Source organism: Plecotus auritus (genome assembly GCF_963455305.1).
Source record: "Plecotus auritus genome assembly, chromosome: 1".
Lineage (NCBI taxonomy): Eukaryota > Metazoa > Chordata > Mammalia > Chiroptera > Vespertilionidae > Plecotus > Plecotus auritus.
In genome coordinates this window covers 122483822-122497098 of record NC_137770.1, presented here as the reverse complement: position 1 = coordinate 122497098, position 13277 = coordinate 122483822, and the positions used below count along the sequence as shown (strand labels likewise).

Genomic DNA, 13277 nt, shown 5'->3' with positions numbered 1-13277 from the left:
TGCCATTATCTGGCATAGTTTGTAAGAGATTAGTGTTGATTCTTCTTTAAATACTAGCACATATTTAGTAGTAAAACCATCTGAAGATTTTCAATTACAGATTCCACTTTAATAAATAAGACTCTACTTCCTATTTTCTTGTTAACTTAGTTTAGCTAAATTGTGTTTTTGTGGAAATGTATCCAATTAATCTAGATTGTCAAATTTATTGGTATTAAGGTATTTGTAGTAGTGTTTTATTTACCTTATAATGTATGCAGCACCTGCAGTGACACAGCACTTTCTGTTAAAAATTTTATCGTTTGCTAAGAGATTATTGTTTTAGGTTTTTCAAAGAGCTAAAATGTGTCTTTGTACATTTTTATCTTTTGAACAAATTCTTCTGATTTAATTTATTTTTCTTTATTATCTTCCTTTTGCTGTCTTTGGGTTTAACTTCCTGGGATTTTTTTTTTCCTAGAGATGGCAATTTAGATCATTTCTATCCTTGTATCTTTTCTAATATATGATTTAAAGCTATTTAAAGCTAATATTCTTCTAATATTCTTCAGCTATAGCCACACTTATGCTATGTCATGATTTCATTACCACTGAAATAAAAATATTTTTCTACTTTTATTGTAATTTAGAAGTATACTGCTTAATTTCCAAACATGAAAATTGTCTAGTTATCCTTATGTTTATGTATAGCTTAACTCAATTCTGCTCAAAGAATATACTCTCAATATTTTCTATCTTTTGAAATTTGTAGGAACTTGCTTTATGGCCCAACATGACTGATTTTGTCATTTGTTCCTTGTGCACTTGAAAAGACTGTAGTCAGGCAATTATAGAATGTCAGGTTCAATACATGACAACTAGGTTAAGTTTTTTAACCTTTGTTTTTCATATCATTTTCATCTTTACTGAATTTTTATCTGCCAGGTATTAAAAGCTATATTAGACTGTTCTAAAGATAAAATTTTTATGTCTCCCTGAGAGATTCACCATTTTCTCATTATTAAACATCTTTATCTGACATAATGTTTTATTGTACAAAGCATATATCCTATATAATAAAAGAGTAATATGCAAATTAACCATCACTCCACTACACCCACAAGCCACACCCACCAATCAGGAGCAAATATGCAAATAAACCAAACCAAGATGGCTTCAGCCACAGAGAGAAGGAGGGAGGCTTGGGTTTCCCCAGCAATGGAGGAAGCCAAGCTTTCTGCCTGCCCTTGCCGGCCTAGGCCTCCACTCAAGGCTACAAAGTTTCAATGATAGAAGATACAAAACTCCAAACAGAAATGGCGGCAGCCACGGAGCTGGAAAGAGCAGGAGGCTAGGGTTGCCCCTGGCGATGGAGGAAGCCAAGCTTTCCGCATACCCTGGCCGGCCCAGGACTCTGCTTAAGGCTACAAAGTTTCAATTATAGAAGATACATAAGTCCTAACAGAAATGGCTGCCGCCATGGAGCAAGCAGAAGGCTTGGCTCCGCTCCAGGCACAAAGTTTCAATTGTAGAAGATAAATAAACCCCAGATACCAGGGCCTCCACTTGGGTTGCCAGGGGCATGGCCGGCCTGCAAACCACCACAGGCCCCTCGCCCAGGCCGCCCCACACCCCAAGGGAACCCCCACCCTGATCCAGGACACCCTTCAGGGCAAATCAGCTGGCCCCCACCCATCCACCAGGCCTCTATCCTATCTAATAAAAGAGTAATATGCAAACTGACCATCACTCCAACACACAAGATGGCTGCCCCCATGTGGTCAAAGATCCTGCCCCCATGTGGACACAAGATGGCCACCACAAGATGGCCAGCAAGGGAGGGCAGTTGGGAGGGACCAGGCCTGCAAGGGAGGGCAGTTGGGGGCGATCAAGCCTGCAGGGGAGGGCAGTTAGGGGTGACCAAGCCTGCAGAGGAGGGAAGTTGGGGGTGACCAGGCCTGCAGGGAAAGGCAGTTGGGAAGGACCCAGGCCTGCAGGGGAGAGCAGTTGGGGGGGACCAGGCCTGCAGGGGAGGGCAGGTAGGGGTGACCAGGCCTGCAGGGGAGGACAGTTGGGGGAACCCAGGCCTGTAGGGGAGAGCATTTGGGGGGACCAGGCCTACAGGGGAGGGCAGTTAGGGGTGACCAGGCCTGCAGGGGAGGGCACTTAGGGGTGACCAGGCCCGCAGGGGAGGGCAGTTAGGGGCAAACAGGCTGGCAGGGGAGCAGTTAGGCATCAATCAGGCTGGCAGGGAGTGGTTAGGGCAGCCGTGGGCAAACTACGGCCCGCGGGCCGGATCCGGCTCTTCTATCTGGTTCTCTTGCTCTCCCCTCCGCTCCTTTACTTTGAATTTATATTAGTTCACACAAACACTCCATCCATGCTTTTGTTCCAGCCCTCCGGTCCAGTTTAAGAACTCATTGTGGCCCTCGAGTCAAAAAGTTTGCCCACCCCTGGGTTAGGGGGTGATCAGGCTGGCAGGTAGAAGCAGTTAGGAGCAATCAGGAAGGCAGGCAGGCGAGCAGTTGGGAACCAGCAGTCCTGGATTGTGAGAGGGATGTCCGACGGCCTGACGGGCAATCAGACATCCCTCGAGGGGTCCCAGATTGGAGAGGGTGCAGGCTGGGCTGAGGGACACCCCCCTCCCCCATGCACAAATTTCGTGCACCAGGCCTCTAGTACATCAATAAAAACCTGAAATCTTTCAAAAACGGTTGCTTCCTTGAAGAATGAGACACCAAAGTACATGTTCAGTATCTTTTAGATCTCTGTGTATCCACCAACTAAATGGTGCATTTTGATGTTCATGTTAAAATATTTAATTGTAAACTACCACTTTTAAGACAACGCCTAGGAAAACATATGAGTGTTTAATGAAGTAGAAAACCTTTAAAAGTAGTGTTTTAATATATTGTAGGGGAATTAGTTTAGTAGCTCCTATGTAGTGAAGGTAAATATAGTTCCAGAAAAATCAATTCAGTTATATATAAATATATATCTTTCTATATGTTTATGCTGGATCATGACATAAAATGTATATTTCTTATTGTGATTTGTGGTCAAAAGTTTAAAACCCACTGCTCTATAAAACTATGAAAGAGGCCTTGGTTTCTTTTCATGAAGCACAAAAAACCAATAGATCTGTTAATTATTACTCATAGGTAATAACTTCTTACCTTTTTAGAACACTTGGCTGTGGTTTTCAGACAGCACTTCTTATGGCAAGCATACTTGCATACTGAAAAACAGGTTAAGAATGCAGAATTTTTAGAAGTCTGTGCATCAATGACAAGAACTTAAAAAGTTTATGTTTATTTTGGATATAAATTTTTTCTTTAGATCCCAGACTGCCATAATATCGTATATATGCTTTGTAAAATATTAGAAAGAAAAAAATTTAACCCATCCTTTATAAGTTCAATTTACTTATTTAACCCATTCTATTTGGAAATATAAAGTTGAAAAACATGCCTAAACTTTCTAAACAATGTTTATACTTTTTAAAATTCTGCCCACCATTCCTCCCCTCCTCTCCCATATTACAGTAGAATATTTATCTGTCTCTCTGGCTTGATTCACAAATTATTTATGTTCCCCTCACTTTACAATGTGCTAAAATGCCAGAAATAGCTACATTTGCAAACAATCCAATGGGTAAAGAAGGCATTACTGCCAAAGACACTTACTGAAATAAAAACAAATTAACACATAAGGTATAAGAAAGGCCTTAAAGGTCCAGAATAGAACTGTGAAGACCAAAACATAAAAATATCAGTTGTGTTTGGGAAGATAAGATAAAGAAAAGGTTCAGAGCAGAAATAACATCTTAGAGCAGGAGAAAACAGGGTGTCTGGGCAGGTGGGAAGAGGCACACCAAGAGGAAGATACTAAGAACACAGCTGGCCTATGTCATTGTGCTATACAAGCTCCAGCACTTGCATATCATATCCTTGACCTCCAACAGTTTAACTTGCAGCGTTTCAAGGCCAAGACCAAGTAAGGACATCATTGACCGGAGAAATCACCAGTATAGTCACAAAGAAAGTAATTCTACTAAGAAATCAAACCAAGCCCACTCAAGTCATAAAAAAGCAGATTCTTTACATTTTCAGTTTCAAATCAGAGATAAAATTATACCAAATCAAAAGGAATCAGACTAACATTAAATAGTCACTATAGCTTTTTAAACAATACAAAAGGAAACAATTGTTGAAGCATAGAACATGTGAACATATCTAGCAATAGTGGTGATTTGGCTATGGTGAAGATGACTTTTATGCTTGTCACCTTACTAGACCTAGCCCTTAGTAAATAAACCCTCACAGGATTACTGACAGCACCAGAGTAGATCCATGAAATGACAGGAATGAAAGAAGATCCTCTGTAAGCCAGAACCAAGTTGACCTACAAAAAGTCCCAACTTACAATCTAGGATTTATATATTCTGATGAAAGGATTACAGTAGAAAAAAAGTACCCTTTTAGGTTATAATCTAAGAATTCATTAGGTAATCCATTCTATAGTTCCATCTACATTAACATATATTTATTAAAACTTATAATATGCCAGAACTGTTTTAGGCACTGGTGATATAGAAGAGACAGATAAGTTTTCCAACCTTATAGAACATACATTCTAGTGGGACAAACAAATAAGAAAATAAATGAATACCTAATATAATCTTGAGTGGCGATAAGTACTATAAAAGATTTTTAAAGTTGAGTAATGGGACAGAGAATTAGGGGACCCGGTGGCATTTTAGGTAGAGAATAAGGAAAGAGCTCTCTAAAAGGTAACATTTGAGTAGAGACATAAATTAACTTGAAATAGTAAAGTCCTATTAACATCTAGAAGAAAAGCATTTCAGATAGAGTGAGCTTCAAGTACAGTGACCAAAAAACATCAAAATATCTGGAATGGCTACTGAGAGTAGAGAGATATGACGTTAGAGAATTAGAAACAGTGACATAAGAAAACTAAGGGAACTCTGCCCGTGTGGCTCAGTTGGTTGGAGCACTGTCCCTTATGGTGGGTTCAATTGCCGGTCAGGGCAATGTATTTCTCTCACACTGATGCTTCTTTCTCTTTTTCTCACTCTCTCTAAAGTAAATTAATTTTTTTTTAAAGTAGAAGAGGTCTTTAAAAAAAAAAAAAGAAGGGAAATAGAAATGTCATGCAGTTAAAAAATTCCTCAAAGATCTCTTATACTTACATTTGCAAACAGAGGCTCGGTCCATTATCCATATCAAAGAAGAACAGTACTCACAGTATGTAGGAATGCTGTACTGAGTGGCCTTAAAGATGTGACCATTGTGCTCTTCCACCTGAATGAAAGAATACAGCTACTTATATAAAAGCCAACAGTAAATGTTGCCCTAACACAGTCACTCATTAGGAAATCCTTCAATCCCTTTTGAGTGCTTATTCCACAAGGAAAATTATGATCTTATCTATAATAATAAAAGCATAATATGCAAATTAACCAAATGACCAAAGAGCAGAATGACCATCCAGATGATCTTCCGGACGACCTTTCAGATGACCACACTATGACACCCACTGTTGCCAGGCCAGCCAACAGTGTGATGTGATTGGTCGGGGCTCAGCCATTGCCCCATGATCACCCTGCAGAGGGAGGCCCAGGCCACCAACCAGCAGGCTGAGGGTGGGCGATCCATCGCAGCACCCTGGCCAGGTGGGCAGGGCCTACATCTTTGGGGCGATGGATGGCAGAGCCCCGCGATCAATCGCCTCAAAGAGGGAGACCCAGGTTACCTGGCTGGTGGCGCTGCGGCCAGTAGCCTGGGCCTCCATCTGCGGGATTGCGGAGCCCCTGCCAGGTGGATGGGACCTACCTCTTCAGGGCGAAAAATTGTGGGGCTCCCGGACTGTGAGAGGGCACAGGCTGGGCTGAGGGTCCCCCCCTGCCAGTGCATGTATTTCGTGCACTGGGCCTCTAGTAAGAAATAAAAGTAAAATATGTGTTTCCTGCTTTCAAAAAGCTAACAATTTAGTAGAGAAACAAGACTAACTTAATATGAAAATCAGAAAGCAATGCTATAAACACATAAGAGTTAGCTTAAGTGAGTCTAATCAGCATGTTAAATTAAAAGCAGCAGTTCTTGAATTCTTATTTTTAACCTCAAAAACCTTTTGCACTTTTGAAAATTATTGACAACCTCAAACATAAGTTATACCTACTGATATTTAGTACCGTATCATTATAAAATAATTTTAAGTATTTATCCAATTCATTTAAAATTAACACTAAACATATTACATGTTAACATAAACATTACATGTTAACATAAATAACATTTTTATGAAAAACAACTACATCTTTAAAATAAAGTAATGACAAAAAAGGGTATTGTTTTAACTTTTTGTAGATCTCTTTAATATCTGGCTTAATAAAAGACGCATCTCATATCCCCATCTTCATTCAACCTGTTGGCAGGTACAGTTTAGTTTGGAAGATACAAAGAAAATCCAGGTTCACACAGATATAAAATTGATAAAAATAAAAGAATACTTTAATTGTCCTTTTAGATAATACTACATCAAACCTCTACAAATGATACCTCCATATTAAGTGAAATATGGAAACTAAAACTACACCAATGAACACTTCATGCTCTCTGACATTAAAATCATTTTCCCGGCATCACTAAAATTTACAACTTTTACTCTAAGTACCATTAAGAAAATAAAAAGATAAGCCACAGACTTGAGAAGATATTTACAAATCATATAGCTGATAAATAACTTCTATCTAGAATATATGAAGAATGGTTACAACTCAAAAATAAGAAGATAATTTTAAAATGGGCAACACATTGAATAGACAGTTTATTAAAGAAGTACAAATGGCCAACAGGCACATGAAAATACACTCAAAATCATCACTAATCAGGAAAATGCAAATTAAAACCATGATGAGATACTATTTCACACTCACTGGAATGGCTATAATTTAAAAAGAAAATAATGACTTTTGGTGAAAATGTGGAGAGACTGGAACCTTCAGATACTGTAGTTGGGACTGTAAAATGGTACAGTCATTTGGAAAACAGTTTAGCATTTTTTGAAAATATTCAACGTAGAGTTATCGTATGACCCAGAAATTCTATTCTTAGGTTTACATCCAAGAGAACTGAAAACATATGTTCTCACAAAAAATATTCATAAACACAAACATTCACGTAGCAGCATTTTTATAATACCCCCAAAGTGGAAATAACTTAAATACCCATCAAATGATAAAAGGATAAATAAATGTGTAATATCCAATAATGGTTTAGTAGTATTTCTGCACCAAAACTCACCAAACTACTGATATACATAACTTGAATGAACCACAAAAACATTATACTAAGAAGCCACATGCAAAAGGCCACACATTGTATGATTCCATTAATATGAAATGTCCAGAAAATGCTAAAATATAAAAACAAAAAGTAGATTAGTAATTGCCTATAACTAGGAATTGTAAAGGGCAATGCCTGCAAATTGGCATAAAAAATCCTCTTAGGGTAATGTAAATGCTCTAAAATTAGATTGAGGTAATGGTTATAACTATAAATTTATTGAAAATCGCTGAACTGTATTCTTAGAAGGGATAAATTACATTGTAATTAAATTTAACTCAATAAAGCTCTTTGAAGAAACATTTTTATCTATCCTACACTTTAAATGGACATGATTTTATAGTATTATACAGTGATGATTCAGAAAATACTGGGTCACAGAGTTGTGTGGCCCTTCTAAATGTTGACACATTTTAATATACACTATCAGAAAGTGATATTATTCATATTATCAACAATCTCATTAGAAGATTCTCTACTAGAAAATTGTCATGCTCAGAGTGGGAAATAAAAGTTTTCCACAATTCTAATATTTGCTTGAAATCTCAAACTTTACCACTTATAATATAGTCAGGTGTTTTCTTTGAAGTGAGAGGGTCACTTTGTTCATTTGCAGAATATGTCTGCCAAATACCTAAGTCTAAATAAGTATATCTTATTAATAAAGAAAAAGTGATTTCTATTTAAAAAGTGGCTAGAGACACATGTTGATATAAAAGGTTGTACACAAATATTCCTAGTATCATTACTCTAGCTAAAAGGTAGAAAAACCCAAAAGTCCATAAACTGATGAATAAAGAAAGTGTAGTATAATCTATACAATAGAATACAATTTGGCTATAAACAGGAATAAAGTACCATACATGCTACAATATGCATGAATCTTGAAAACAATAAGTGAAAGAAGATGGACCTAAAAGATCAATATTGATTTCTTTTTCAATATAAAATGTCCATAATAGGCAAATCCAAAGAGACAGAAAGTAGATTAGTGGTTGACAGGGCTGGGGGAAGACAGAATGGAGAATGACTTCTCAGTGGTGATAGTTACCCAATGTAGTGAATACAGTCATGTGCTGCTTAAGATGGGGATACATTCTGAGAAATGCGTCACTAGGTTATTTCGTCACCATGCGAATATGATAGAATGCACTTATGAAAACATAAATGGAATAGCCTACTACATGCACAGACTATATGGTATAGTCTATTGCTCCTAGGCTACAAATCCATACAACATGTTACTGTACTGAATACTGTAAGCAACTGTAACACAATGTTAACTATTTATGTATGTAAACATATATAAACATAGAAAAGGTATAATCTATACTAATAATCCTATCTAATAAAAGAGTAATATGCAAATTGACCACACCTCCACTACACCCACAAGCCATGCCCACCAGCCAATCAGGAGAGAGTATGCAAATTAACCCAACCAAGATGGCTGCAGCCATGGAGCTGCAGCAAGCAGGAGGCTTGGGTTTCCCCGGCAATGGAGGAAGCCAAGCTTCCCTGCCACCCGGGCCGGCCCAGGCCTACACTCAAGGCTACAAAGTTTCAATTATAGAAGATAAATAAATCCCAGATACCAGGGCTTCCGCTTGGGTCACCGGGGGGCGTGGCCCGCCTGCAAACCACCACAGGCCCCTCGCCCAGGCCGCCCCACGCCCCAAGGGAACCCCCACCCTGACCTGGGACACCCTTCAGGGCAAACCAGCTGGCCTCCACCCATGCACCAGGCCTCTATCCTATCTAATAAAAGAGTAATATGCAAATTGACCATCACTCCAACACACAAGATGGCTGCCCCCATGTGGTCAAAGATCCTGCCTCCATGTGGACACAAGATGGCCACCACAAGATGGCCAGCAGGCGAGGGCAGTTGGGAGGAACCAGGCCTGCAAGGGAGGGCAGTTGTGGGCGATCAGGCCAGCAGGGGAGGGCAGTTGGGAGGGACCAGGCCTGCAAGGGAGGGTTGTTGGGGGTGATCAAGCCTGCAGGGGAGGGCAGTTAGGGGTGACCAGGCCGGCAGAGGAGGTAAGTTGGGGGTGACCAGGCCTGCAGGGAAGGGCAGTTGGGGGGGACCCAGGCTTGCAGGGGAGAGCAGTTGGGGGGGACCAGGCCTGCAGGGGAGGGCAGTTAGGGGTGACCAGGCCTGCAGGGGAGGGCAGTTAGGGACAATCAGGCTGGCAGGGGAGCAGTTAGGCATCAATCAGGCTGGCAGGGGAGTGGTTAGGGGGTGATCAGGTTGGCAGGCAGAAGCAGTTAGGGGCAATCAGGAAGGCAAGTAGGTGAGCAGTTGGGAGCCAGGAGTCCTGGATTGTGAGAGGGGTCCCAGATTGGAGAGGGTGCAGGCTGGGCTGAGGGACACACACCCCCGTGCACAAATTTCGTGCACCGGGCCTCTAGTCTATACTAATAAAAGGGTAATATGCTAATTAGGGCGGATGTCCTCCGGATGTCCATCAGAACAAAGCCGCAGCGGCTGCCTGAGGGTCAGGCAAGCCGTAATGGTGGCTGCAGCTGCCCAAGGCCAGCCCAAGGCTCAGGCAAGCTGTGGATGGTGGCTGCCACTGCCCAGGCCACCAGTAGCAGCAGCAGCGGGGTGATGGGGGCAGTGCCTTCCCCTGATCTGCCAGGTCACCTCTGGCACAGGGAGGCCAGACTGTGGCTTAGGCTGGGGCCATGGCAGGGGGACAAGGTAGGGGCAATCAGGCCGGCAGGGGGCAAGGTAGGGGTGATCAGGCTGGCAGGGGGCAATTAGGGGCAATCTGGCTGGCAGTCAGAGGGGTTAGGGGCGATCAGGCAGGCAAGCAGGCGAGCAGTTGGGAGCCAGCAGTCCTGGATTGTGAGAGGGATGTCCGACTGCCCGTTTAGGCCCCATCCCGATGGGATCGGGCCTAAACGGGCAGTCGGACATCCCTTAAGGTGTCCCAGATTGGAGAGGGTGCAGGTGGGCTGAGGGACACATACACCCCCTCCTCATGCACGAATTTCGTGCACCGGGCCTCTAGTGTAAATTATAAACATTGTACACTTAAGCTACACCAAATTTATAAAACAACCCCAGATTAAATGAAGCATAACAGAAAATGATGCAATCTAGAGACACAGTAAATGCGAGATGTGTGAGGCACATCATACTGTTTTAGAGCCAAGTTTTTTGAATAAGTTTTTCGAATAAGTATACTCTAAAAATAACAATAAAGAATATAGTACAATAAAGAAACAGTAACAGTCATTTATTATCATTATCAAGTATTACGTACTGTACACAATTGTATGTGCTATACTTTTTACTGGCAGCACAGTAGACTTATTTACACCATCACCACCACAGGCATATGAGTAAAGGGTTGTGCTCTGACATTATGAAAGTTCTGACCTCACTAGGCAATCAGACTTTTTCAGCTCCATTATATTACTAGAGGCCCGGTGCACGAAATTCATGCACTGTGGAGGGGGTGTCCCTCAGCCCAGCCTGCACCCTCTACAATCTGGGACTCCATGGGGGATGTCCGACTGCTGGTTTAGGCCCAATCCCTGTGGTATCGGGCCTAAACCGGCAGTCAGACATTCCTTTCACAATCCAGGACTGCTGGCTCCCAGCCGCTCGCCTGCCTGCCAGCCTGATCGATACCTAACTGCTCCCATGCAGGCCTGGTCACCCCCAACTGCCCTCCCCTGCAGGCCTGGTCCCCCCCAACTGCCCTCCCCTGCATGCCTAATCACCCCTAACTGCCCTCCCCTGCAGGCCTGGTCGCTACCAACTTCCCTCCCCTGCAAGCCTGGGTCCCCCCAGCTGTCCTCCCCTGCAGGCCGGGTCACCCCCAACTTCCCTCCTCTGCCGGCCTGATCACCCCCAACTGCCCTGCCTTGCAGGCCTAGTCCCTCCCAACTGCCCTCCCTTGCTGGCCTGATCGCCCACAAGCGCCCTCCTTTGCTGGCCATCTTGTGGCAGCCATCTTGTGTCCACATGGGGCGGCCATATTGTGTGTTGGAGTGATGGTCAATTTGCATATTACCTCTTTATTATACAGGATAGTTTAGTGGGTTTGAAGTCAGCCAGCCATTTTAGGGAGCCACCACTGATAACAAGTCAAATCACAAAAGACAAAGCCACATATCATTGCAAATATTTTAAAGCCAAAAATGATTACACTATAGGCAACTGATAAACTTATTCCTTAAACATATTCACATAAATACGGTATGATATGCTTTAGACCGCTGGTCTAAAAATTACTTTTTTTAATAACATAAAAGACTATGACTTACTAAATCAGTTTCTTTTTTCCTTCTTTTCTTTCTGTCTGTTTTTGGCACCTGGTGGGAAATAAATACAGAAACTGTGATATAACAAAGACCAACACACTTTCTTACTTCTTTGCAAATGCTAAGATTTTTGCTCAAATGCTAAGATTTTTAATAGAGTAAGCAAATGTGATAAATTTTGACGTTTTCTAAAACAGTATTCATAAAAACAACAGAATGAAAGGATACTTAAGAAATTATTTTCCTTTTAAACCTCAGTTCTGTCCAGAAACCACACCATATTAATTTAAATGACTTTATTTTACTCATTAATTAAATGATTACTGATGACAAAGATTGCACTTTCCCTATTTTGGCTCTAGAAAACTCACTATCCCAGAGCTAAATATAAAAAACTAGCATTTGGAATACAAAAAAGTTCTTTTATATATGACATTTCCTGATAACCATAGTATAGAACAACTGAAGCCTAACCTTTTAAAATTATAAACAAAGACTGTATAAGCCTAGTAAGAATCTTCTGCATAACATAAAGACCTTAACCTAGATCTAGAACAGAAGAACTTCTAAGGATTTATTTGTATCTGACTACTTCAAAAATGATTTAAGATAGTTTGTAAATCTAAACACATATAACCAGAATAACTGAAAATAAAATGTAACATAACAAAAAGGATTAATAGTACTCCTAATACCTAATAATTAGATAATATTAATACCTAATAATTCAGTATTCCAGCTAATTATTTAAGCTGGGATACTAAAAGGAAACACAATGATAACTTTTTCTAAGCCTGCTACTCCTCTGTAACATGGATTTCATAATAGTAATTTAATAGGGCTGAAGCAAGAATTAAATAAAATACCAAACACCTAGACCAATTCCTGGTACTTAATAAAGATTATTATTATTCTACAGATTTCCAGAAACACATATTTTCCTAAAACCTAATTCAAGGAGAAATATAATTTGTGGGTCCTCATGTAAAGATCCTAGATGATACAGTGAATCATACCTTCAACCACTGTTTTACAAAAGAAAATTCATGTAATGACCTCTATCAAAGCTGAAGGTATAATCTTGAGGGAACATTAAATTTTATCTCAGTGAACAATGTATTAATGTATTAAATAACATATTTAGAAAATATGGTCTGATGAACTTTTCAGACATAATGGAGTTTGTTAAATCTCAAGTAATGCTAAGTTGACATTTCATTGTAATATTTTTCTCAAATACCAGATGTCCCAAACAGACTCTTAAGCAGAGTTAATAACTGAATCCTTTAAGAAATCAAAATATGACATATTTACCTTTGGGGGTATACAATCCAAAGTCTTGAATTCATTCATATATTCATCTAAAAACACTTTAAAAGTGTTGACCCAAACTCTGACTGGAGATTCTCTCCAATCTCGCTGCTCAAGTCTCATGGTCTTTTCCAGAATCTGCTCAAATAGTGCATAGAGGTCTTTATACCGTATGCTTTTCCCATCATCTATCTAATAAACAATAAAAGAAGAAATTTAAGGTTTTTAGGAAGAAATTCTTTCATATAGAAAATTGATTCAATTTGCATTGGGTTAATATTCAGAATAAAAATTAGGAACCTGATATACTTTCTAATGGGCATGCCCATGAGGTCATGT

At 40.4% G+C, this 13277-nt stretch overlaps 1 protein-coding gene across 12 annotated transcripts in view; it reads right to left on the bottom strand.

Annotated features, from left to right (window-relative positions):
* Positions 1-13277, bottom strand: part of MYO9A (myosin IXA) — a 388202-nt gene that overhangs the window by 40988 nt on the left and 333937 nt on the right. For all 12 annotated transcript variants that reach the window (XM_080656867.1, XM_080656874.1, XM_080656871.1 and 9 more), the window contains 4 exons: positions 12942-13130; positions 11631-11678; positions 5192-5303; positions 3156-3217 (listed from right to left, as the gene is read on the bottom strand). In XM_080656867.1, the coding sequence (XP_080512993.1) occupies positions 3156-3217; positions 5192-5303; positions 11631-11678; positions 12942-13130 (411 nt within the window). The remainder of the gene's footprint in view (positions 1-3155; positions 3218-5191; positions 5304-11630; positions 11679-12941; positions 13131-13277) is intronic.